At 54.9% G+C, this 26,601-nt stretch overlaps 1 protein-coding gene across 14 annotated transcripts in view; it reads left to right on the plus strand.

Moving 5' to 3' along the window:
• Positions 1–26,601, plus strand: part of CACNA1C (calcium voltage-gated channel subunit alpha1 C) — a 388,445-nt gene that overhangs the window by 342,313 nt on the left and 19,531 nt on the right. For 4 of the 14 annotated variants that reach the window (XM_070453275.1, XM_070453261.1, XM_070453260.1 and 1 more), the window contains 10 exons: positions 4,062–4,145; positions 4,590–4,673; positions 15,205–15,237; positions 17,699–17,827; positions 19,182–19,247; positions 19,834–19,925; positions 23,715–23,880; positions 24,367–24,494; positions 25,123–25,219; positions 25,547–25,649. In XM_070453275.1, the coding sequence (XP_070309376.1) occupies positions 4,062–4,145; positions 4,590–4,673; positions 15,205–15,237; positions 17,699–17,827; positions 19,182–19,247; positions 19,834–19,925; positions 23,715–23,880; positions 24,367–24,494; positions 25,123–25,219; positions 25,547–25,649 (982 nt within the window). The remainder of the gene's footprint in view (positions 1–4,061; positions 4,146–4,589; positions 4,674–15,204; positions 15,238–17,698; positions 17,828–19,181; positions 19,248–19,833; positions 19,926–23,714; positions 23,881–24,366; positions 24,495–25,122; positions 25,220–25,546; positions 25,650–26,601) is intronic. The other 10 variants (XM_070453272.1, XM_070453270.1, XM_070453269.1 and 7 more) reach the window with 4 other exon arrangements.

The raw sequence follows: 26,601 nt of genomic DNA on the forward strand, positions 1-26,601 counted from the left end.
CAACAGGGCAGGGGAAGACTCTCCCAAGACCCCAAAGGAGCCCAGCTGCTTCCCATCCCGTCCCATACCATCAGGGGAGGCTGTGGGTGCTTGTACTCTGCCCACACCAAGTTCACCTCCAGGTGCCCGGAGCACTCATCACATGTCGGTGAGATGAGTGAGTGAAGGCCTTTGAAACTTTGCTGAGGAGGAAAAGCTCAACTCCAAAGAAAAACCAGAGCAGATGTCCAAAGTGTGCATTCCTCGAACAACTTGGAGGGTCACCACCACCCACCCTGGGTTTCACCTGCCTCCTGCTGCCCTCTGCCCCACCTCTATCCCATGCTGTCTGTGCTGGGAGGCGCCAGCCTCTTGAAGGGCAGGTCACAGGGTAGAGCTGGCAGGGAGGTGGGAAGCAGGAGGGGGAGCAGCTGTGTGCCAGCCAGACCACCCACTCGACACCAGCAGCCCCCGATCACTGTGATGTCTGAGGACATCGTGATGCCGCGTACAGTTGACATTATCTCTGCAAGGCGGCAGTTCCCAGTGTGACACTCGGCTGCCAGCTGCGCCCACCCCCCATCTCCCAGACCCACGACCTGGAGCCCAGGAAAGACTAGAGCTTCCAGGACCAGGGGCACCGCCTCCCAGGCTCAGTCTAGCTGAGCTCTGACTCAACTGGTCTCCCTTCCCTGGTCAAGCACACACCGTCTCCCCCTGCATTTTAGATCCTGCCTCCTTAGTCCTCACTAGGATTCAAGATGAGATCCCCTGAAGGAGCTTGGGGTTCTGTTGCTTCACCTTCCCTCTCCTCCTCCCACAGTCCTGGGCTCTGCCTTCCCCAATGCCCAGCCCCACCCCCAAAACTGACCCTGTGCATCAGGCCTCCCTGGGAGGGGCAGACTAGCTCCAGCAACCCTGGCAGTCACTGGATGCACTGGGCTTCCTGCAGGAGCAGGGCTCACCTGTGTCCCACCTCGCCCCCACCATCACTGGAAGGTCGCCATAGGTGGGGAAACCTCGGCACAGAGAGGTGCGGTCATCTGCTCAGGGTCATCCAGCCAGGAAGTGGCAGAGAGAGGACTCGAACCCAGACATCCTGCCTCCAGGGCTCACACACTACACCGCCTCCTTCAGCTTGGAACAGCTCCAGGCATGAAGTGAATTGGGGCACAGATGATCCGAGAGAGAAGTCTGAATTCTCACACAGGTGCAGTGCATCATGGGATGCTGGGGCGGCAGCCTCTCCTTCCCAGAAACGACGGGCTGAAGCCAGGGCTGGTTTGGTCCATAAGCCAGCAAGCAGAGGGTTGGTGCACTCAGGAGAAGAGATAGCTCCTGGCAGATGCTGGCCCATCAACCCCAGGGACACACCCAAGGCATCCCAAGGCTGGGTGTCCACTCACCCTGCAGGCTTAGAGAAGGCTTCCAGCCCAAAGCTCTATCCCCCCGATGACCAGCCCTTCCTGGCTCTGAGGAGCTGGACCTTGAGAGGTTTGGTTCACCAGGTCAGGGAGAGCCCGGAAACCCTTTTCCTGACCCTGACTTCCACCAAGAAGAGAACGGGTGTGTGACCTGGCTCCAGTCAGCCAGACTTCCTGAAAGTCTGTGGTATTTTCCCAGTCTGCTTCCTGCATCACCCCGCAAACCTGTGTCACCCGAGATTTCCAGCAAACAGGTCCTGTCCACCTGGGGATTGGCAGGTGTGTCCGGGCAACCACTGACCTCCTGGAGGGTGTCAGCTGTTTCTGGGGTGGGTGTGGAACGGGTGGGAGGAGGGGCTGACAGCTGAATCAAGCTGTGTCCATGGTCCAGCTTGGAAGATTGATAGAATGGGGGGTGGACGGGTCAGTAGGAGCTGGCATCTTAAAGGAACCCTGTCACCTCCACCCCACTCGGGCCATGTGTAAACCTCCTTTGGGCGGGAACTGGTGGGCTCTGCGGCCAGTGGAGGCCCTGGACCCGCAGGTCAGAGAGGTCCACCGAAAGCCCCAGCAGCACAGCCTGCAGAGGGCGAGGGCGTGAGCAGAGGGAGCCTCCGAGGGGGGCGGCCTGGTCACTCTGCAACCAGAGAGCAGGGGTGACGGGCGATGCTTTAGTGGGGGCGGGTCGCAGGGTCCCAGGGCCTGGCTCCTGCCCCGTGCTTGCCTGCTGTTAACCTCCTGTCCGCCGCTCCTGCCTGCCTTCCTCCCTTGTCTCTCCCCTCAGCCGCACCGCGGACCCAGGTGACCCACCTGTCTGTTCCAGGTCCCTCTGGTGAACCGGAGACTCCAGCCTTCCCTGCGAGCGAGACGCCCGCCACCCTCTTTCCTCCTCCCTTTGGCCCCAATAATGCTCTGTTGCTGGGTTTTCTAGGCTGGATGCAGGACGTCCTGGACTCTTCTCTGGTTCCTGCTTCCATCCTCTCTCTGCCTGAACCCCCTACCCCTTCCCTCCTGAAACCGTTTTCCCCCCTGGAGATAGCTCCCCAGTGATTTCCAAAACTTATGTTGAACAGATGCACATTTGTCGTTCGTTTGGGGTCCTCACTCTGTCCCCTGCCCTCAAAACCAGTGCTCCCCATGTGTCTGAAATGCCCTGTGAGCACCCAGGAAGGGTTCTTTCATGCTCACAGCTCAAATGGGAGAGCAAGTCTCTCTCTGCCCCAGGGGCCCTGTGATATTCAGAGAAACACTCGAGGAAGCTGACAAGATGGCCAGGGTTCCAAGTGACCCTCACTTCCCCCATGCCCTAAGCCAACCTCTACTCCCTGCCGGTTGTCCAGAGGTGGCATTTCTGCTTACATGGTCAGAAATGCTTGGGAACTGAGAAGGCCCTGTGACCTGACCTCCACACTGACAGTAACGGCCTGGACAGCATGTCTTGTGATCCAGCTGAAAGGGGGCACGGCTGGGAAGTGAGGGGTTGGGGAGCAGGATAGAGCCGGGAGAAATGGGAGAACAGAAGACGCCTGGCTCCTAAGAGTCAGGAACACAAAGGGAGAGTTGGCCACCCCTAGGAGGGCTGGGGAGAGGGGCCTGGGAGACGCTTAGAGGTGGGGGCTTCCCTGGAAGGACCAAAGGGGCAGATGTCCTCTCTTAAAGTAGACATGTTCCCCTGGTACTGAACCTCCCCACTCCACCCCCCGGGAGAGCGGCCGCCCAGCTCCCCGGCTCCTGAACCACGAGTGTGCATCCGTGTGTCCCGGAGCATCACTACCTGACCCCTCCACTCCGAGAGGACCCGTCCTGTCTTCGCAGAGAGTCTGCCCACCCAGGACTTCTCACGGAAATGAAGATAGTCAGTCATCCACATGCTTCCAGAAATGTTTCAAAAACACACATCTGTTCCCTTCCCCAAATACAGTGTAAAAGAGGCAAAATCCACATGTGCAGGACAAGGGGGTGGGTTCAGCACCCTGCTCCCTGCCAGGCACCAGGCATTATGGCCCGTGTGCTCCTCCCAAGAGGCCTCTGTCCCAGGCCCCCACCCTGCCTGCAGGAAAGGCTCTGAGAGCCCTGTTCTCTCAGGGCGTCTCAGCAGGATGCTGGTCACAGTGATGATGCTGGGGAAGGGGCTTCAGAGACGCAGTCCAGGCCCCCCACACACACACTTCCAGACTTTGGGCTTGACCCAGTCTCCATCTCCTTGAAGTGAGGGAAGCCTCTGGACAGAGGCAAATCCAGGGCTAATGCCGGTCCGGGGCTGGCAGGAGGGTGACCTGATTGTAGATGCTGCTCTGATGACGTGGTCCCCTCGTCATCTCGAGCTTCGCCTGAGTCATCACGGAGCCCAAGGGCCTGGCCACCCACCTGGACCACACCGATGCTGCTTGTGATTCCCAGATCACGCCTCAAGAGCCCTGCCCCGTGTCACTTCCGTCCCTGCAGGCAGCCCTCGGACAAGTCGGAGGCCTGGGGGGTGCTGGGGACACAGGAAGGGTGGCCAGGGGCCGGGTCTGAGGAGGGGCACCCGGGAAGGCAGGTGTGGGGTGGGCCGGCCGCCCCTCCTGGGCCCGGACTCCAGCAGCGCCGGCGGCCCCGCGGGCTCTGTGCCTGTCTGTCTAACCTTCCTTTTCACTCCCGTCCTGCCGCCCCGTGTAGGGCTACTTTAGTGACCCCTGGAATGTCTTTGACTTCCTGATCGTAATTGGCAGCGTAATTGACGTCATTCTCAGTGAGACGAATGTGAGTATGACTCTGCCCAGGACGCCTCCGTGCCCCCCTCTCTCTTCACCTCCTTCGGTTTATTTTTTGGTTTCCTGTTTTACCCGCTCCAGTCATGCTTTCTCTCGCACCTGCCGCCGTCTTGGGGGACGTGAGCCCCCCACTGTCCCCACTCCGCCGGGCCGGGCAAAGGCTCCCGCTCCTCCCGGATGCCCGCCCGGCCCCCGACTAACCCACTTTTGTCAGGCTCCGTGAGCAACAGGTGCAGGCATGCACCTCCAGAACTGTGGAGTGGTAAGGGGTCCAGTATGCCCACATAACCTCTTTCTTTTCTCATTTTTTTCTCTTCTCTCCTTTCTTTCATGCTTTGTTTTGTTTTGTTTTCATTTTCCTCTTCCTTTTGTTTTGTTTCCTTTGTCGCTGGTTTTTCTCTCCCTCCCTCCCTCGGCTCCTCTGCCCATGCAGCACTATTTCTGTGATGCATGGAACACATTTGACGCCTTGATTGTTGTGGGTAGCATTGTTGATATAGCCATCACCGAGGTAAACGTAAGTACCGGCGTCCCACCCTGTGACGCCGTGCCTGCCTCACGCTCACCCCCATCGCTCTCCTTTGCCTCCTCTCCTCCTCCCAGCTCATTTCCACTTCCTTATTCTCATTTGTTTGTTTAAATTGGTTTAAAGGATTTTTTTTTCTTGTTGCTTCATTTTGAAGTTTCTTTAGTCTCTTTTTAACATTTGGAACGAGTTAGGCCCTCCTCTCCTTCTGAGTTTTGACTCCTGCATCCTTTCCTCTCCTCTTTATAATCAGCCTGGCATGATGCACACTGTCTAGGAGGACGCAGCCCCGAGAGCCCGGAGTAAGACGATGGAAGGCTGTTTACAACCCCTGGGCAGCTGCCAGGGCAGGGACCCAGCCCCTTCCTGCTCCAGCATCCAGGAAAGGTCTCTCCCAAGGAACCCCGGGCAGGCAGAGGCTCCCGCTTGGCCAGCCCTCTCAGCCCACCCCGCCCCGTATTCACGCTGGAAGGGCCCCTCGCTGGGAGAGCAGCTCGTATCCCTCTTCTCTGGAGAGGGCTCTTACCCACCACCAACCCCCTTCTGCTTACTGTGGAGCACCTGGCCCCACATGAACCTGTCCTGAGGACCAGCCTTGCCCCTGCCTGGCTCTCCCTGGCCCACCCCCAAGTCTGGCTCCAGGGCCTCCTGCACCTGCTCCTGGGAGCTGCCCCTCCTAGACAGTCTTCAGCCCCTGCACACGCTCGTCTGTCCCCAGCATGCCCAACCTTCTCTCTCTATCTGTAGGCAAGCCCTCTTGCGGCTGGTCTTTAACATGTGTGGTTTAGTTCCTTGTCATGGTTTTTCATTGGTTAAGAGACTTGATAATGTTTGCACAAATGTTGATGCACTGAACCATTGAGTGACAGCTCAGAGCAGATGCTGAAGGGTTCTGATCTAAGGTGTCAGAAACCCCCCACAACCGTCAGCCCCTCTACCCCAGTCCTTACCCGCCCCTCCACCCCAAAGCTGGCTGCCAGTCATTGAACTGACATTACTTCTTGTCCTGATTCCGCATCAGAAGCCTGTCTGCCCCTTCCAGGGGATGGATGCTGGGAGGAGGCCGTTACGTCCTCCTGTCAACCTCACCCCTTCCTGCTTGACCCATTGCTCAGATTTGGTTGCCCCTCTGTCTCAGGGATCCCCTGGGGTCGTCTTTGTCTTGTGATGTGTGTATGTGTGTGTGTGTGTGTGTGTGTGTGTGTGTAAACTCCCATGCACATGCACTCCCTTGACCTTATCCAGTAAATCATTGGAGCACAAGGAAACTGAGCTCCCCCCAACCGAGGCCGCTTCTCCCTCGCACCACTCCCCGCACCTCCGTGTGGCCCCAGGTTGTATCCCAGTGGCTCTCGGATTCCTGCACATTCATATCCCTGACCAGGGCCCTGTGCTCAGACCAAGGGGCCCTCTTGGGGGAGATGAGGGAGGGTCAGAGTGGGCCTGTCTCTGGAGGAGGGGTCTCTGTGGGGGTCTGTGCAGGAACAAAGGGCAGGAAGGTAACAGCAGACAGATCCCTGGGTACACAAGACATACCCAGTTCCAGGGTCTTCTGGGGTTAGGCAAGAAGGCCACTGTGGCCAGGCCCGCGTCATCACTCAGCCTGCTGTTTTTTTTCTGTGCATATGCATTTACACACACAAAAATGAAAGGCAAAAGAGAACAGGAAAGATATATCCATCTGAATGCAGAATTCCAAAAACTAGCAAGGAGAGGAAAAAAGCCTTCCTAAGTGATCAATGCAAAGAACTAGAGGAAAACAGTAGAATGGGAAAGACTAGAGATCTGTTCCAAGAAAATTAGAGATACCAAGGGAACATTTCATGCAAAGATGGGCACAATAAAGGACAGAAACTGTATGGACCTAACAGAAGCTGAAGATATTAAGAAGAGGTGATAAGAATACACAGAAGAACTATGCAAAAAAGATCTTCATGACCCAGATAACCATGATGGTTCGATCACTCACCTAGAGCCAGACATCCTGGAGTGCCAAGTCAGTGGTCCTTAGGAAGCATCACTACAAACAAAGCTAGTGGAGGTGATGGAATTCCAGCTGAGCTATTTCAAATCCTAAAATATGATGCTGTGAAAGTCCTGCACTCGATACGCCAGCAAACTTGGAAAACTCAGCAGTGGCCACAAGACTGGAAAAGGTGAGTTTTCATTCCAATCCCAAAGAAAGGCAATGCCAGAGAATGCTCAAACTACCATACAAATGCACTCATGTCACATGCTAGTAAAGTAATGCTCAAAATTCTCCAAGTGAGGCTTCAACAGCACATGAACTAAGAATTTCCAAATATTCAAGCTGGATTTAGAAAAGGCAGGGAAACCAGAGATCAAATTGCCGACATCTGTTGGATCATAGGAAAAGCAAGAGAATTCCAGAAAAACATCTACTTCTGCTTCACTGACTACACCAAAGCCTTTGACTGTGTGGATCACAACAAACTGTGGAAAATTCTTAAAGAGATGGGAATACCAGACCACCTGACCTGCCTCCTAAGAAATCTGTATGCAGGTCAAGAAGCAGCAGTTAGAACTGAATGTGGAACAGTGGACTGGTTCCAAATTGGGAAAGGAGTGTGTCAAGGCTGCATATTGTCATCTTGCTTATTTAACTTATATCAGGGTACATCATGTGAAATGCCAGGCTGGATGAAGTACAAGCTGGAATCAAGATTGCCAGGAGAAATATCAATAACCTCAGATGTACAGATGACACCACCTTTATGGCAGAAAGCAAAGAAGAACTAAAAAGCCTCTTGATCAAAGTGAAAGAGAAGAGTGAAAAAACTGGCTTAAAATTCAACATTCAAAAAACTTAAGATCATGGCGTCTGGTCCCATCACTTCATGTCAAATAGATGGGGAAACAATGGAAGCAGTGAGAGACTTTATTTTCTCCAAAATCACTGCAGATGGTGACTGCAGCCATGAAATTAAAAGATGCTTGCTCCTTGGAAGAAAAGCCATGACAGACCTAGACAGCATATTAAAAAGCAGAGACTACTTTACTGACAAAGGTCTGTCTAGTCAAAGCTATGGTTTTTCTGGTAGTCATGTATGGATGTGAAAGTTGGACCATAAAAAACGCTGAGCGTGGAAGAATTGATGCTTTTGAACTGTGGTGCTGAAGGAGAATCTTGAGAGTCCTTGGACAGGAAGGAGATCAAACCAGTCAATCCTAAAGGAAATCAGTCCTGAATATTCATTGGAAGGACTGATGCTAAAACTGAAGCTCCAATACTTTGGCCACCTAATGTGAAGTACTGACTTATTGGAAAAGACTCTGGTGCTGGGAAAGATTGAACACAGGAGGAAAAGAGGACAACAGTGGATGAGATGGTTGGATGGCATCACCGACTCAATGGACATGAGTTTGACCAAACTCAGGGAAATAGTGAAGGATAGGGAAGCCTGATGTGCTGCAGTCCATGGGGTCACAGAGTCAGACACTATTGAGTGACTGAACTGACTGCTGTTTTTAAACAAAAAGCAAAGACAAAGGAAAAATTGCCAGAATATAAAATTTCTACCCCAAAAATTGGTGGTTGGGGTGGTGCAGGACCCCAGGACAGGCGATTGGCATCACATGCAGAACCTCCATCTGTACAACGGTTTCCATTTACAGTTTGCCATGGCCTCCAGCTCTGGAGTCCATCCCCCATGAGCCTAACAGTCAAGGGTGATCATCCCCACTGGCCAGGGCACAGGTTACGGCAGGGCACAGGCGAGGGTATGGCATAGCTGAGGGCAGGGCACAGGTGAAGATGGGGCATAGGTAAAGGTATGACACAGGTGAGGGCACCAGGTGAGGCTGGGGCACAGGTGAGGAGCACAGGTGAAGGTACAGCCCGTCAGTGCCTCTCCCACCCCTCGACTGGAGCCCAGCCCTCCCAGAGTGGCTGGCTCCCCACACCTGGGGCTAGCGCTGCTGTCTGTCCAGTCTGCAGTGCCCTTTGTTAACATGTGAATCTCACATCCCCTTCTCGTGCGTGGCCTCCTGCTGGCCAGGATTGGCTCAGCCCATATGTTCCATGGTTTATATCCTAAAGAACCATAGGAGGTTTTTTATTTTCAAAACAAGAAGTTACAGGCCAGTGCCCCTTCCGGCTGGAAGCCCTCAGCTCCTCCCAGGCTCCCTTCGCCCACCTGGAGGTGCTTCTCACCCCATAGATGGAGGAGTCTGTCAGAAGCCATGGGGAGGGTGGTCCAGAGATAGAACGGGGACAGCGCCTGTGATGGAAAGCAAAGCGGGGGTAGAGACCCTCCACGCAGCCCCCACTGTTTCCCTTCCCTCCCACACATGCAGTTAGGAGACGCACCTTGTCACCCCAGGCAGGGGCCAGAGGAGAGGGCTGGACGCAGGTCAGACCAAGTGCTGGAGTCCTAACGCTGCTCCTCCACGGTTTGGGGAGCATGGTATTACTGCCAGGGTTTGAAGCTCAGCTGAGAGCATTCATGTAGAGCCCAGCATACACTGGAGAGCACTGTTGAAGGGGAGAGATCATGGCACCAAGCCAAGGACATCCTTTCCAAGCTTCCTGCCAACACACCTGCCAATCACAGACTCACAGCCCTTGTTCCCAGAGACACTGGACTCTTGGTTAATGGGTGTGGCCGGATCAAGGCAAGCTCACTGACCACTGCCTGTAACTCAAGCCAGACGAGCCTGGCCCATAAGCAGGGACATGACCCTGCACCCAGATGGCAGCCAGGATCATGGGGTCCCGTTACAGGAGCAGCGGCACTTCATTCCCAAGCAGGGCCCTCTACTGCAGATTCCGCCTCCTGCCGCCAGCAGCTTGGGGCCTGGCGCTCCCTGGGGGAGGAAAGAGCTCGGCGCCAGGACTTTCCTGGGTACTGCTCCAGCTCCACCCACCCCCCTTGAGTTTTCTAGTCCTACTTTCTTCACCAGACCTCCCTTCTCGGATGAACGTCCCATTCCAGCCTTAGGATTTCTGGAGGCTCTTCACCTGTAACTCCTCATCTTTGACTCTCTTTCCTGAAATCACCAGATGCTGTCTTCATCCCTCTAGATACTCCCCAGGTTCAGATTCACCCCCTTCTCTTCAACAGTATCGTCCTCCCACCTCTGCTGGGCTCTGGTGCCCCCTACGGAGGTGGGCTTCCTAGGAACCATCATTGCCTTCTGTGTGCCAGGCACTTGGGATCCATCGTGGACCAAACAGAAGCCCACCCTCAGGAGCCAGTGTCCTAGGGCCAGGGGATGATCAGGCACAGAAAGCCAGGAAGTCTCAATGGTATGTGAAAGATGAGAAGTACCAAGTGAGGGGATCAGAAGGTGGGGAGTGGAGAAGACAGGTGCTGTTCTCTGAAGATGAGCTGTAGTGAAGAGGTGAATCTAAACAAAGCAAATACCTAAAAATTGAAAGAAATTAAAATACACTGCTACTTGAAAGAAAAGCTATGACAAACCTAGACAGGGTATTAAAAAGCAGAGACATTACTTTACGGACAAAAGTGTGTATAGTCGAAGCTATGGTTTTTCCAGTAGTCTTGTATAGATGTGAGAGTTGGAACCTAGAGAAGACTGAACACTGAAGAATTAATGCTTTCAAATTGTGGTGCTGGAGAAAACTCTTGGGAGCCCCTTGGACAGCAAGATCAAACTAGTCAATCCTAAAGGAAATCAACCCTGAATATTCATTGGAAGGACTGATGCTGAAGCTCCAATATTTTGACCACCTGGTCCACCTCGTTGAAAAAGACACTGATACTAGGAAAGATTGAGGGCGGGAGGAAAAGGGGACGACAGAGGATGAGATGGTTGGATGGCATCACCAACTCAATGGACACGAATTTGAGCAAGCTCTGGGAGATGGTGAAGGACAGAGAAGCCTGGCGTGCTGCAGTCCATGGGGTCACAGAGTCAGACACGACTGAGTGACTGAACAGGAACAACAAAGGCCTGAGAAAAGTGAGGCGACGTCTCTGAGGGTCCCTGGGCAGGACGAGCAGGGCGGGGGGTCAGGAAGAGCACCAGATTTGAGACTTCACCTGAGCACGAAGGGGAGGTTTTGGCACCTTTAGGAAGAGGTGTCCATGGTCCAGGCACCCACTTGCTGTGCACAGGAATCGAGGATGAAGCCGCTCCACCATTTGGAAAGGGGACACAGCCATCCAGGCATGAGGACTCTGGCTCAGTACAACCCCCTTGCTCTGGGAGATGCCTTGGACCCCACGATGTGCCTGGAGGAGGCCCCGGGCCCCAGCTGTCCATGTCTGTGGCCCAGCTGCCTGGCCCTTCCCGACACGGAACCTCCTCCTGCTCATGTCCCTGAGGAAGCCCCCATTCCTCCTCTGTCCCTCAAGTCTGGAATTCTTTATCCAGAAGGAAATCTGTGGAAGCTTCCAGGGATTCAGCCAGCACCCCCAACCTCCCTCCACTGCTAACAGAAAGTGTTGGGAGGCCCAGGTCCTTTGTCAGGAACACAGGTGTCCCTAGTCACCTGTAGGGACAAGAATGCCACGTGACCGAGAGCAACAACTCGCCTGGGGGCTGGACACCTCCTGGCAGGTCCACATGTGGAGATCAGGGGCCATGGAGTCAGAACCCTCATGTGGGGATGCTCGGACGCCTGGACTGTGGGCCAGTGGGGCTTGGAGGCCAAAGGGCACAGCAAGTATGGAGCTCCCACACACACACACACTGCCTCCTGGACAGGGGGAGAAAGTGGGCGGAGGGGACATGGATGGGACAGGACTTGGCTCGGAGCTTCCAGGGTGCACGTTGGTGCCCTAGGTGGGTGCTACCCACCTGGCTCCTAGAACCAGCAGTCTTTTAACCACAGACCCATGGGCCTGGCTTCCAACGACTCCCCTCACTGGCTCCCACTTTGGCCACGTCCTGAGTCAAAACATCTGCTGCACGCCCACCCCCTCGGGCTGAGTCAGAGCCTCCCTCCCTCCACCCAACCCGCAGCCCACGCCTGGCTCCCCGCCCAGCTTCCCTGCCCCCACCATGGCCGAGGGGCCAGAACAGACGTCAGTGTCCAGATGGCAGTGGTCTGCCTGGCCTGGGTTGCTTCTGAGGTCAATTAAATCAGACTGGTGGTCTCGGGCCAAGCTGAGGAGGGAGCCATGATCCTTGCCACCTTCCTGTGCCGCCCCCACCCCCTACCCCAGCTCCTGGAGTCCCTTCGAGCTCCTCCCCGCCTCAGCACCACCCCCACCCAACGCCCCCAACAAGCCACCAAGGCGCCTTGTTCCCAAAACACTGGTCACAGAGGGCGGTATTGACTCAGGAAGCTGCCTGCTGGGAAGTAACACTGCCTTTAAAAGAACGGAAGTGAGGCTGGACCTAGAGAAGTGCCTTGAGCGTGGACGTAAGGCCTTCAGGAGCAGGACCCCTAGTGAGAAGATGAACCTTGGCCTCCCACTGTCCTGAAGGGCACTTTCTCCTCCGCTTGTAAGTGAAGCTGGCCCCGAGAGGTTGAGCAGAGCCCTGCTCGCCAGCCGTGAGCGGGGCTTCGACAGGCCGCAGTCCAGTCGGACGCGGGGAGCCACTTCCTGAGCCCAGCCTCCACCTACAGGACGAGATCCATGTGCTGGGCAGCAAGTTGATGAGGCCTCCAGGGTGGAGGCAGAGAGTGTCCCAAAGCTGAGACCTGGAGGAAGATCCTTCCCTCAGGCCTGAGCCGAGAGGCCCCTGGAGGGGGTTCTCAGCCTGGCCATGTTAGCTGTCCCACATCCCGACAGCCGGGACCCAGCGGGGACCCGCTTGCTCTGACCGAGTGAGCCTTCTGACCTAGACCCTTTCCCTTTCTGTCATCTTCTCATTTCCTTTCTTTTTTTTTAATTATTTTAATTGGAGGCTAATTACTTTACAACATTGTAGTGGGTTTTGCCATACGTTGACATGAATCAACCATGGGTATACATGCGTTCCCCATCTCATGTCCTTCCCTCTCCTGCCCCATTCTTAGTTTTTCTTTCCACGTACAACCCCCGTGCGTGCGTGCTCTGTAGCTTCAGTCGTGTCCGACTCTGCGACCCCCTGGACTGTAGCCCACCAGGCTCCGCTGTCCATGGGGTTCTCCAGGCAAGAATACTGGAGTGGGTAGCCATTTCTTCCTCCAGGGGATCTTCCTGACCTAGAGATCAAACCGGCATCTCTTACGTCTCCTACATTGGCAGGTGGATGCTTTATCACTAGTGCCACCAGGGAAGCCCCATAATTCCCCTCCTTTGCCCTAAATCAGGACTGGACAAAAGGAAGCAGGCAGGGCATAGCCCTGTTGGGCCACATGGCCAGCCCTCCAGTCAGTGGGTGATGCTAGTCCCCAGCAGCTGGCTCAGCCAAAGACCATCCACAGCAGAGGGACCTCGACTATGCCCTGAGCTCATGGAGGAAGTGAGGGGACCAATCTCTGGCCCCAAAACACTGACCACGCCCCCAAAGCACTCACTCTCTCATGTCACTTCTTGCTTCTGCTTATTCGTTTCCTTGAGTCTATTTCTTCTCCACCTTTCAGGCTCGCTGTGTCCATCTCTGTCTCTGTGTATCTGTCTCCCCAACCCCACACCGCCCACATACAGGACTTTGTGTTGTTGTGAGTGCTCCTGACAAACTGACTCTGTTCATTTATCTTCCATGAACTCCTCTTGTTGGTTGTCTGCTTGAATGACTGTTTCTCCCAAGGAAGATAAAACAATCCTGATGATCTTGCAGTCAGCCCCGTGTAGTGTGAGTTCTGCAGGTAACAGCACATGGCGGGCCGTCGGGCTGCAGATGAACAACAGTGAGGCTCCTGAGGCTCCAACCACTCCCTGCATGACTGCCAGCACAAACGGGGCTCCCCAGTTCAGCCCCCAGAGTCCTGCAGGGGACACGGATCTGATCCCTGGTCAGGAAACTAAGGTCCCACGTTCTGGGCAGCACAGGCAAATAAAAAACAAAAAAGTTACGCTTAAAAAAACATTAAAATCCCAAAGGAAGAATACTGAGTGTTTAAGAAATAAAATAAGTAGTTTTAATTATTCTGTCTTGGCCAAGGCTCATTGGGCTGGGCCAGGTGACCCAGGTGGGCCCTCTGAGTCAGCCCTTCTGGGCCCATTCAGGATGGGGTTGACCAGAAGACTTCAAGCTTCTACCCAGGGATGTTAGGAGTACGGGCAGCTCTGGTTGTTTTCAGGGCGCATCCCAGATGGAAGCAGTAGCCAAAGCCCCAGCCCTAAGTGTGTATGGAGGCCTTGTGCCCCTTGCCCACAGAACCCCTGAAACACAGAGCTCCTAGGTGTTCATGCAGGGCACAGGCCCCTGACCAACCAGAAGCTTCCTGTGTGCATGTGTGTGCATGTGTGTCTGTGTCGTCTCCGTGTTCTGTCCTGGCCTGCTGGCCATGTCCTAGACACCCGCCCCCTCCAGGCACGTGGGTGGACCTGGCAGCCAGTGCCCCTCAGGGAGCAGGGACGGCTCTTGACCGTGGTCCATAAGTGACCTGAGAGGTGTCCTCTCTCTTCCCTCCTCCTCCCATCCCTCACCCTGTGTCCCCACCAGTCCGTAAAAAGGACACCTCCCAACTTGCTTTGGTAAAAAAGGAATTTGCTGAGAAATCTATTACCAAAGAAGAATTTTCAGCCTGCGAGCAAATGTCTGGTTGTGCACAATTCCGTCCTTCAGAAGCCCTATTATACGTTGTCCTTGTTTGTACCTTGAGAACTAAACACAGGAGCAACCCTCTGACAGTGGAGGGCGGCTGTGGAGGTGGAGTGAAGGTGGAGTCAGCGGCTCTGGGCGCCAGGACTGTCCAGGGGCCAAAGGGCAGGGTGCCTCCCCGGATGCAGCTCTGGGCTGCCGGGAATGCTCGCCTGAGCCCAGTCCCCGGCCCCCAAACGAGTCCCCAGCCCCCAAACGAGTCCCCGGTCAGACCTGTGAGGACAGCTTCCCAGGGCATTAACACTAATGTCCTCAATTGTGTGCAGGGCTTTCAAATTTAAAAACCAAGTCCACACTCGTTATCTCATGCCTGTGACCACGGTCCACACCTGGGGACCAGGAACCTCAGCTCGAAGGCTGGCCCTACCGCACAGGGGGTACCCAAACCTCGGTCCTCCCCGGAACCTGGAGGGTCACCGCCCCGGGGCTCCATTGCTCAAATACCTGTGGGCCAAAAGCGGCCGGGGCACAGGCAAGGCCTTTCAGCTTCAGCTGGCAGTGCTGGGTGTGTGCAGTGCCAGCCCCTGGAGGCTATCTCAGGACACAGGGCTGATTAAAAACACACAAAATCCACCTTCAAAATCCAGAAGACCTCAGCAATAACGAATATGAATTAGTCAGTCTGCCACCAGAGATGGTTCCAGGCAGAACACCCAAGAGCCTGGCTGGGGGGAGCTGGTGGCGGTCACGCCCCGCGCCTGCCAGGCCTGGGCCCCGCGCCTGGCCCTCCTGCCTTCTGCTGCCACTGGGTTGCTCCTGTGTCGCCGAGACCTGGAACGCGGGCCTCTTCGTGGGAGACTCATTACAGCTTATCTCTGTCTGCCTTTCTTTAAAGCCAGCTGAACATACCCAATGCTCTCCCTTTATGGTAAGACCGAGCCTCCAGACCACGCTCTCAGCTTCTGTGACCCCCCCCCCAACGTCCCCACTGCCCCCCCAACCCCCGGCGTCTCGGAGCCCGGCCCCGATGCATGTCACCCACCCGTGTCTGCCATGCGCCTTGCCTGCCTGGTCTGCGAGCTGTCAGTGCTGTTGGTGTGATGTTTCGTCCTTGAGCTTTCCTGTGGGTGGCAGTTCACTGTGACCTTGACCATCTGAAAAGCCACTGGGAGAGAATCAGACCGGAGGGCCAGTTCCTGTTAAACATCCTGAGGACCCTGCTCGTTGGCATCTCCAACCTTAATCTGATGTGGGGCTTGCACAGGACACCAGCCGGGGCCATGGCGAGGCCCCTGGGAATGAGGAAAGAGAGGTGATGTAGTGGAGGTGGAGAGGCAATGGGTCCCTCCTGATCACCAGCTCCTGGGATCTCTGATCAAGGCCCCAACGAGAGGTTAAGTTGGGATCCTTAGCTATGAGAGGCATTAGAACTGAGCCACACGCCTGCGTCCCTGAAGCAGGCCATGTGGTCAGGGTCACTCCTGCTGCAGGAGTCTTTGGCTAAAGAGAGAGAGCAGCCACTCTGAGTGACCTTGAAGTCACCTTGGAGCAGCTGTCTCCAAGAGGCTGCAGTGAGACTTCATACGTGGAACGATAGTGAGTTTGTAGAAGGACTGGAGTGTGGGTTGATTCCCCAGGCCCCGAAGTGAGCAGATGAGGCAAGACCCAGGGTGGCGTTCCCTGACAAAGCCCATGCCCATGGCTGGAAGAGCTGACCCTGGGCGTCCTGCCCCCTCTCCTGGTCAGTAGAGCATTGGGCACCTGCAGCGTTGGGTGCCCAGGACCACTCAGTCTGCAAGCTCGAGTTTGGCTGTTTAACAAGTCAGATGTTGATGCCCCTGCGGCACCCACTTCCCAAACTCGCCGCACAGCTGAGGCTCCATGTGAGTTGGTGCTTTCTTCTTCCTCTCCTTCCGAGCGTCGCGGGGGGCCAACGGCTGAGTTAGCCCTGAGCCTCCTCTGCACCTTCCTCTGGTGGGCACAATCTCCTTTTAAGGAGAGAAAGTAGAACTTCAAGTAGGTACACAGATGATAGAAATGCAAAGAGGAAGGGCATCAAAGACTTCAAACCACACAGGCAGGCGGTTTCCTGTGTTGGGGGCCGGGGGGGGGGGGCGGCCTGCTGCCAGCTCCTCCCAGCCCCGGCACTGCCTGGAGAGCAGCTTTGGTTCAGAAAGAGAAGGGCAGGTGTGCCTCTCCCGGGGCGGAGCAGGGTGTGCTGGTAAACCTGCCCCTTGGGGGTGTCCTGTTGTGTTGGAGGTGAAAGGAGAGGCCCCTGGAGCAGCCACAGGGTTAGACACAGGGGACATGAGGGCTTCTGTGCTGGTGGGATTTTCATGGGTGTTGTCAGGCCCGATCTGACCTGGAGACGGTTAGAAGTAAAGCCAAAGGAGCTGGGTGTTGAGAAGCGGGGGCCACACAGTGCTCAGCAACAACCCAGGGACGCCTCCAAGCAGGGGCCCTGCGGCAGGAGCAGTAACAGGAAGCCCAAAGGTCCCTTCTCTCCCGGTGCCACAGGGCTGGGGGCTGTACTAGGGCTGGGAGCCAGCCAGCTCCCGGGGCCAGCACCCCCAGCTCTCTGTCCCATGTGGGCAGGGAGGGTCAGGGGTCTGTCTGTGCTGAGTGCCCTGAGGTCTGGAGGCAGACGGTGACAGGGCAGCCGGTCTTGTCCCTAGACCTGGTCAGGTGCCCGCCAGCTAGGCCCCCGCCCCCTCCAGGACACCCTGAACAGGGCCCCTTGGTCCCCCCACACCCAGGCCAGACTCATCCAGGGCTCACTCTTGCTGCCCTGGCCCTCCCAGCTCGTGCCCCCCACCCTTCAGGTCTGCAGCCTAAAACCCAGGCCCCAGACGGGTGGAGGGCAGCAGGGGGACAGCCAGGTCTGGTCCCAGCACCAACACCCCGGGGCGGCCTGCAGCCTGGGCGGGGGGGGCCATGGAAAGTGGGGGAGATGACACCTAGAGTGCCGAGTCTGGGCAGCCAGGGAGCAAGACCCTCCATGGGCAGCCCACCCACCCACCAGGACCCCAGTGCCACCTGGCAGAGAGCCAGCCGGTCCCACTGGGAATGAAGGACCCTGAGCCGGGCCGGGCAAGAGGGAGGCTGGGGCCCCTGGGGTGGTTCTCAGCCTAGATCTCAAAGCAGATGGAATTGCTACAGAATCACCTGCCCCCCCCCAAGGAGGCGGGGAAGATTAGGGGTGCTGGGGAAGACGATCGGGGCCAGGGCACTGCTGGGCGCTGCCAAGGCCAGGGGCTGGCCCGCCCACCCCTGGGCGCCTGAGAGTCTAGTGCAGCCCACCACCCCGCTCGCCTCTACCCCCACCCCGGGCCGTGCCGAGCAGCCTCGCCCGCCCACCCGCCTGGTAACTGCTGTGTTAACGGCCCCAGAACGCGGAGGAGAACTCTCGCATCTCCATCACCTTCTTCCGCCTCTTCCGGGTCATGCGTCTGGTCAAGCTGCTGAGCCGTGGGGAGGGCATCCGGACACTGCTGTGGACCTTCATCAAGTCCTTCCAGGTAGCCAGCCCTGCCCACCCCACCCCAGGTCCTCCCGGACGGTGCTCCCAGCTTAGGCATCGTCAGCATGGGGCAGTCACCCCCTCCCAGAGGCGGTCCAGCAGGGTCTGCTCATCACACCCGCTTACAGACTTCACCAGACCCCCTAGGACCTGGTGTCCCCAAGGGGCCTCAGGGCTGCCAACTGCAGGGTTGATCTCTGCTCTCAAGAGTCACTTCCTCCTAAAAGTGGGATAGCTGGCCCTGGCCCTGTCCTCTCTAACGAATCTCATACACGTCTGAGGTTGGAAGAAGCACAATTGTTAGGTCCCCGAACTTCCTGAAGATGCTGGCATAGGGACCCCTGTACCTGAAACTCCTGACTGCAGGTTTCCTGAGACAGAGATCCCCAGTGTGGAGGGGCCCAGGGACAGGATCGGGGTGGGTTCTGACCCAAACATGTAGGACTGAAGTTGCAGCCAGAGGAAGAGGCTGGGTTGTCGGGGCACTCCACCCCATCCACCAGGACAGGTGCCTCCCCACCCCCTCCCAGCCATCTGCTCCAGGGATCTGAGTGGTTTCAGTGGGGGTCAGGCCTGGGCCTACCCCAGCATCCAAGAGCCACGGGTGACTGCAGACCTCACAAACTCACCCACCCCCAACAGTTTCTGGGCTGGGAAGGGGGCTGAGGAGCAGGCCTGAAGGTGGACGGACACTCCATGGGCCTGAGGCACCACCTGGAGGTGTGTGGGCTCTGTCCATGCTCTGCAAGCCCAAGGCCTCCCCAGGAGGAGGCAGGGACACTGAGCAAGTAAGATGCAGGAACCAGCCACAGGCCAGTGCTACCTGAGCATTTTGTGAGCCTTAAGTCAGCCAGACCCCCAAATCCCTGAGGTCACTACTCCTCCCATTTCTCAGGTAAGGACACTGAGGCTCAGAGAGGTTAAGCCCGCCCAGGAAGCAGGCTTGAGCTAGGGTCTTGTCTTGTTTAGGGCCTCTTGGTCCTGCCTTTGCTCCACCTGGGGAACAGCTTACAGCTGTGGGGGGACTGGTGGGTATCCCCCCAACCCTCCGGCTGCATGAGGACAGGTGGGTGGCGGGAGGGTGTTGTGCTCACTCTAGATTGTTTCTGCCGAGGGAGCATCATGCTGTCTCAAGCTCAGCGCCCAGTTTTTTGGGTCCCTCGCCCCAGATCTCAGGTGCCTGAAACCATGGGGAGGGGTGGGGTCAAAACCAGACTCGGGTTCCCCTCAGTACCCAAAACATCCGTGGGACTTCTGGAAGTGCCCCCTGAGCCTGGCAGCAGCTGGTGGCTGCAGAAATGCTGCCACAGGGAGGGGTCCCGCCACCGGCCTCACACATACATGTCCCGCAGGCCCTACCCTATGTGGCCCTCCTGATCGTGATGCTGTTTTTCATCTACGCCGTGATCGGGATGCAGGTAGGACAGGCTTCTAGCCTCCAGCCCACTTCCCCTGATGCCCCCCTTCTGGGGTCAAAGAGGTCACCAGAAACGTCACTCCTCCCACCCCCATGGTGTCCTGTGGGTGCACAGAGACCCTCTCTCCCCGTGGCCCCCAGCCTGGGTTCCACTCTCTATAGGGAGAAACTCCCCCAAGTTACACAATGAATTGTTAATTATTCCTCAATGAAGTTTTATTTTAAGAGAAAAGAAAATGTTGTCAAGAATCTGCAGCCAAAAGAGAAAGAGGAAGGCCAGTGAGCCTTGCCCCTGCACGGACACAAAGTCTCGGTCTCTGCCTCTACCCGCTCTCCCAGGGCCCTTCCCGGGGGCTGGGGGTGCTATTCTTGAATGTTTGCCCAAAGTGGGGGCCTGGGATGGGGGCTGGACAAGGCAGCAGGTGCCTGCCCCCATGAGGCCCTCTGGGTCCCAAAGGGGACTTTGTTCAGCTTATGAGCCAGTCTGTCCAGGGTCAGCTGTGACCCCTGAAAAGACCATTGGATGCTGGGTGGGAACCACGACCACTGTGTCCATGGCTCACTGATCCCATCCTCTCCCCTGCCAGGTGTTTGGGAAAATCGCCCTGAATGACACGACAGAGATCAACAGGAACAACAACTTCCAGACCTTCCCCCAGGCTGTGCTGCTCCTCTTCAGGTGGGTTTTCTGACAGCCAAGGCCCGATGCAGCCAGATAAACAAATATTTAAAAAAGGAAGACAACCTCTTTCATGTACAGATAATGTTCTTGTCTGGGCATCCTGCCATAACAAATGCCACGGACAGATGGAGAGGTACAAACAGCAGGTGTGTTTTCCTCACATTTCTGGAGGCTGGAAGTTCAAGGTCAGGGTTACCAATGATTCCCATCCTGGTGGGAGCCTCTTCCTGGGCTGCAGACAGTATCCTGATCCCTGTGTCCCTGCTCCATGGGGAGAGAGGAGAGCACGTCTCTTTCCTGATATAAAGATGCTGCTCTCACCACACACCCCCAGCCCAACGACCTGTTCTAAACCTAAGTGCCTGCCAGCTCTGTCACACTGATGTTTGGGGCTGCAACATGCAAATTCTGAGGGGACACAGACATTCCATCCATATCAGGCAGTAGCTAATCCATAAATATAATAGATGAGCTCATACACCATCACTGTCTCAACACGATACTACAAGTTTTATCCCATGCAATAAGACGAGAAAAGTAAACCAAAGGGTAAGAATTTGAGAAGAAACAGAATTAAATGCCAAAGAAATGGATTGCCGAAGACAACGAGAAACAGTCCAACTTAAAAATGAGCAGAGAAGTTGAGTATTGCTCCGAAGAAGATATGTGAATGACCAATGAGCACATGAGAAATGTTCAACATCACGAATCATCAGAGATATGCAAATTAAAACTACAGTGAGACACCACCGCACCCCGTCAGGATGGCTACTATGAGAGCACAAGTCCTGCTGAGGGGGTGGAGATATTGGAACATCTGTGCAATACTAGTGAGAATGCAAAATGACAACAGCCACTGTGGAGGAACAGTATGATGGTTCCTCAAAATATCAAAAATAGACTAAAAATTCTGTATGACCCAGCAATTCCACATGCGAGTATATACTAATACCTAAAAAATCAAAAGCAGGGTATCAAAGAGATACCAGCACCCTTATCTTCATGGCAACAGCATTCACAGTAGCTACAGCATGTCAGCAACTGCAGGTCCTTTGAGAGAAGAATGGATGAGAGCAATGTGGTTACAACACAGTGGAACGTGATTCAGCCTTAAAAAGGAAGGAAGTTCTGACTCCTGCTATGACATAGACGAACCTTGAGGCCATGATGCTCAGTGAAACAAGTCATAAAAGGCCAGGTTTCCTGTACGATTCCACTTACAGGAGGTAGTTGGTCAAAATCATTGTTGTCGTTCAGTCGCTTAGTCATGTCGGATTCTTGGCGACCCCATGGACTGCAGCACGTCAGGCTTCCCTGTCCTTCACCATCTCCCAGAGTTTGCTCAAACTCCTATCCGCTGAGTCGGTGATGGCATCCCACCATCTCATCCTCTGCCCTCCCCCTCTCCTCTTGCCCTCAATCTTTCTCAGCATCAAGGTCTTTTCCAATGCGTCAGTTCTTCACATCAGGTGGCCAAAGTATTGGAGTTTCAGCTTCAGCATCAGTCCTTCCAATGAATATTCAGGACTGATTTCCTTTAGGATTGACTGGTTTGATCTCCTTGCTATCCATGGGACTCTCAAGAGTCTTCTCCGACACCAAAGTTCAAAAGCATCACTTATTCGGCACTAAGCCTTCTTTATGGTCCAACTCTGACATCCATACATGACTACTGGAAAAAGCATAACAGCTTTGACTATATGGACCTTTGTTGGCAAAGTAATGTCTCTGCTTTTTAATATGCTGTCTAGGTTTGTCATAGCTTTTCTTTCAAGGAGCAAGTATCTTTTAATTTCATAGCTGCAGTCACCATCTGCAGTGATTTTGGAGCTGAAGAAAATAAAATCTGTCACTACTTCCACTTTTCCCCTTCCGTTTGTCATGAAGTGATGGGACCAGATGCCATGATCTTAGTTTTTTCAATGTTGAGTTTTAAACCAGCTTTTTCTCGCTCCTCTTTCACCCTCATTGAGAGGCTCTTTAGTTCCTCTTGGCTTTCTGTCATTAGAGTGATATCATCTGCATGTCTGAGGTTGTTGATGTTTCTCCCAGAAATCTTGATTCCAGCTTGTGATTCATCCAGCCCGGCATTTCACTTGATGTACTCTGCATATAAGTTAACTAAGCAGGTTGACGATATACACACTTGACATACTCCCAATTTGCAACCAATCCATTGTTCCATGTCCAGTTCCAATTGTTGCTTCTTGCCCTGAATACAAGTTTCTCAGGAGGCAGGTAAGATGGTCTGGTATTCCCATCTCTTTAAGAATTTTCCAGTTTGTTGTGATGCACACAGTCAACGGTTTAGTGTAGTCAATGAAGCAGAAGTAGATGTTTTCTGGAATTCCCTTGCTTTTCACTTTCTCCCAGCACAACCAATAATAAATGCGTAAATTTTTTTTTTTAATTTGGTTACCTGGACAGAAGAAGATAAAGCATATTTCTGTCTCCTATGGAACCCCAAAATAAATTTCATAGTAAGGGTTATTATGAAATTATTATGAAAAGCAAAATTTTGGACCTTTTAGATCATATAAAAGATTTTTTTTATGACCTAGAATACAGCAAGATCTTTCAGACATGATGCAAAAAAGTACAAAACTAAAGAAAAATAACAGTTTGACCACACTGAAATTTAGAACTTCTATTCTTTATAATACACCATCAGTGGAGCTGGGAATGAGCCACAGAATGGAAGACATTGCTTGCAAGGTTTGTGACTGACAGAGGATTCATATAAAGAATGTATGAAGATGCTGCAAATGAATAGGAAGACAGATAGCCCAGGAGGCAGATGGCAAACACCTGCCGTTTCAGCAGATGAAATAAAATTTCTCATCATTTTAAAACCAAATTAAAACAGCAGTAAATTTTTATTTCACACCCATCACATGAACAATATTTTTTAAAATTCACTAATACCAAGAATTGACACATCTAAACTCAGAATAGAAGAGGAAAGAATGGAGGGGTGGGGGAGGGGGTGGAGGCATGGGGGAGGGGCTAGTAAAAGGCATAAACTTTCAGCTGTCGGATGAGTGAGGTCTGAGATCTAACCTGTAAGATGGTGACTGTAGCTGATGACACGGATCGTATCACTGAAACTTGCTAAGACAGTAGAACTTAAATGTTCTCACCAAAAATAAAAGATAAACCTGCGAGGGGATGGGTGTGTAATTAAGTGGGAGGAGCCCTTTCTGATGGGCACGCACATCAGATCGTTGTGATCTACACTCCAGCTCACGGTCTGGTTGGTCAGTCACGCCCCAGTGAAGCTGAGGAAAGAGCTGGCACATTTGTAGAGCAGTGGTGTCTCTCCTGCCTAATGCCAGAGCCTGAATCGGACGACGCTTGGATAACAAGCAGGGCCAAGCATCGGGAGGACCCACCTGCTGTCCACTGGCGAGTCCACCTGGAAGCCGGCTCCCACAATGGCCCTTTGTGGTGGCTGCAGGCTCCCTGGTGACAGCACAGGAAGGAAAAGCCTTATCACTTGGGCTTTAATGGAATACAAAGCAGCCACTACACAGGGTGACTGAACCAGAACTAAAATGCATCCAGATGGCTAAATCTCAACACTTAACAGAGATTGCAGAAAGAGGAACTTTTCAGAAAAGACGCGATCTGTTACCTTTCCCATAAAACTTTCAGGCGTGCAGTGTTGTATGTCTTCATATTCTGTGGATATTCCAGCGCTGGGGGGACTGAAAAGCCCCAGACCCAATTTAGTGGTTCCCCCAGGAGGAGGGCTGTGTGAGCCGCTCTGGGCGTGGTCTCTCGCAGGTGCGCCACCGGGGAGGCCTGGCAGGACATCATGCTGGCCTGCATGCCGGGCAAGAAGTGCGCCCCTGAGTCAGAGCCGGGCAACAGCACGGAGGGGGAGACGCCCTGTGGCAGCAGCTTTGCCGTGTTCTACTTCATCAGCTTCTACATGCTCTGTGCCTTCCTGGTGAGCGGGGTGGGGCCGGCGGCCTCGGGTGCTGGGTGTGCGGTCCCGGCCGGGCTGGCAAGGCTGCGTCTCCGGAACAGTCCAACACGCTGGGAGGGGCAGGAGCTGGGCCGGGTGAGCTCAGCCATACCCTTCTCGTCCATTCTTGGCTCCTACCTTCCTCCCCGAGGACAGGAGGCTGCTTCAGCATCTCTGGCACTTTGATGAGGAGCGAGGGAAGGGTGGTAGACAGTGTCCCCTGTCCTTGGCAGCCCTGCCAGGCAGCTGGGTGTGAGGGGAAGCTGCCAGCCCACAGTGGGGTTCACGCCGCATCACTGAGGGGAGCTGGTCAGGTCTTCAGTCAAGAGAGCCATGTCCCTGGAGCCGGTGTTTCCATGGTGCCATATGGCTGGCCTTTCGGGAATGCTGGCCTCCGAGCACGTGGCCCTGACAGCCCCACGTGCAGGAAGGGCCACTGAGGCAGCTCTCCGCGCCCATCCTCTGCAGATTATCAACCTCTTCGTAGCCGTCATCATGGACAACTTTGACTACCTGACGAGGGACTGGTCCATCCTGGGTCCCCACCACCTGGACGAGTTTAAAAGAATCTGGGCAGAGTATGACCCCGAAGCCAAGTGAGTGCCCTGGGGAAACCTGAGCCCCCAGCCCACATGTGGGAAAGAGGGTCAAGACGGGTTAGCACTGGGCGGACCCACTGCAAATCCTGACCTGCACAGGACGCCAGGGCCAAGGGTCAAGGGCCAGCAATAGGAGGCCTTAGGCTGAGTCAAGACCATGTCAGCTATTTTCCATTGAACAGGCAGGCGATCCTGGTGTTGCAGCAACCTGTATGTACTTGAGTCAGGGCGTCTGGGCCGGGCAGGGCCTGGCTGTATCCCTGCCACAGGTCCATCAGTCCAGCCATCATGTTTGGTTGACTCTCAGGAAAGTGTGAGATGGTCAGATGGTTGGTTGATAAAAGCAGCAGTAAATACTGAGAATTTCATTGCCTGCTAAAATCCCTTCCACCTTTCATTGCCTACTGAAATATAGCACTGATGGAAAATTGCTCCTTAGAAATCTAAACATGTAGATTGTTTTTGGAGTTTTACCACCCAGTTCTACAGCTCGGCACCAGTTTGATCACTAGGGTCCAACTGTGGAGAGTTCCTCCCACAGGAGACCCCACCCTTGGGCATAGGAGTCCTGGGCTGCTGGCCTAGGCCTTCCCCCTGACGTTTCCTCCTCTCCTGCCTCTTCCAGGGGACGCATCAAACACCTGGATGTGGTGACCCTGCTCCGACGGATTCAGCCCCCCCTGGGTTTTGGGAAGCTGTGCCCTCACCGCGTGGCTTGCAAAGTAAGAGATGGACTGGGCTCATGGGAGACACAGCATGGGGGGGGGCGAAACACCTCCGGGTACTCCTGGCAGGCCAGTGAGCCTCTACAGGGATGACGGTAGTCCTCATGAGCCTAAAGAAAGGACTGAGCCAAAACAGGCACTGGGGCTCCTTCCTGCTGCATATACATCCTCAGACAGTGAAGGAACCATGGGTTGACGTGCACACGTTTTGAGGCTCCCCCCACCCCACTCCCACATCCTCCTGCCTTGGAGGTACCTCAGGGGTTCCACAGGCGGGTCCTTCGAGAACCAGCCGCTGTGCTGACTGCTGCGCCCCCTCCCCAGCGCCTAGTCTCCATGAACATGCCCCTGAACAGCGACGGGACCGTCATGTTCAATGCCACGCTGTTTGCCCTGGTCCGGACGGCCCTGAGGATCAAGACGGAAGGTAAGGTCATGGGGGTATCTGGGAGCCCTAGTGGACCAGCCAGAGCAGAGTTCGGCGCCTGCGGTATCCCAGGGCCTCCGGCCCTTGGGGTGTCAGAGCTGCAGCCCAGCGTGATCCTCCCCCACCCCCTGCCCTGGGGACATCAGCAGAACCAGGCCTGCTCAGGCGGCCTTTGTTCCTTGAGTGGCCTCCTTGCCTGTAACTTTTAGAGACTCTCCCAGTGACCCTTCAGGTGAAGCTCAGACGGCAGGAGGTAAGCGCTTCCTGAAGCGGGCCGAGCCTTTGCACTGTGGGGCTTTACCGGCTGCAGGTGGATCTCAGATGTTCAGCTTTCCTTGCAAAGTAAACCCTTGTCTCATCAGGAAGGGGTCACAGTGGACGTGACCATGGTCCAGGTCAGCACAGGCCCACCCACATACAGGTGCACAGCCAGCCCGAAGGTGGGGTCAGAGCCCCCTGCACTTGTTCAGGGCCATTTCACTTGGAGGCAGAGACCATCTTCTGGTTTGTACCGCAGCAGCCCGTGGCCAGGAGCAGCTGGACTGTGCTGACCCGCCGTCTTCATGGCCAATTGGTGTCAGAACTGCTCTGGGAGGGCAGAGGTGCACCTAGGGAGCTGTGGCTGCTCCCAGCCTCCTGCAGCAACTCTTGGAGCTGGGGTGTGCTTGAGACGGAGTCCCAGCACCTGCCCTGAACACTGAGTCTGCATCCTGTGCCAGCCGCGTGCATGGGTCACCTGGGCAAAGTCTGAAACCCAGCGGCACAGTCACTAGAGAAAACCCGGCCGTGTCGTTTTTCCCTTCAGACCTTTGGATCTGAGTCTCAGGCTGCCCACCCCATCTCCCAGAGGAGCCCTGGACGGGAGGACGAGGGGGCTAGACTATGACAACACACGACACTCTCTCCATCTCAGTTTCTTTGTGAAACAAGAAGGCGGTGACATGTGGCATTC

This window comes from Odocoileus virginianus, chromosome 23 (assembly GCF_023699985.2).
Source record: "Odocoileus virginianus isolate 20LAN1187 ecotype Illinois chromosome 23, Ovbor_1.2, whole genome shotgun sequence".
Lineage (NCBI taxonomy): Eukaryota > Metazoa > Chordata > Mammalia > Artiodactyla > Cervidae > Odocoileus > Odocoileus virginianus.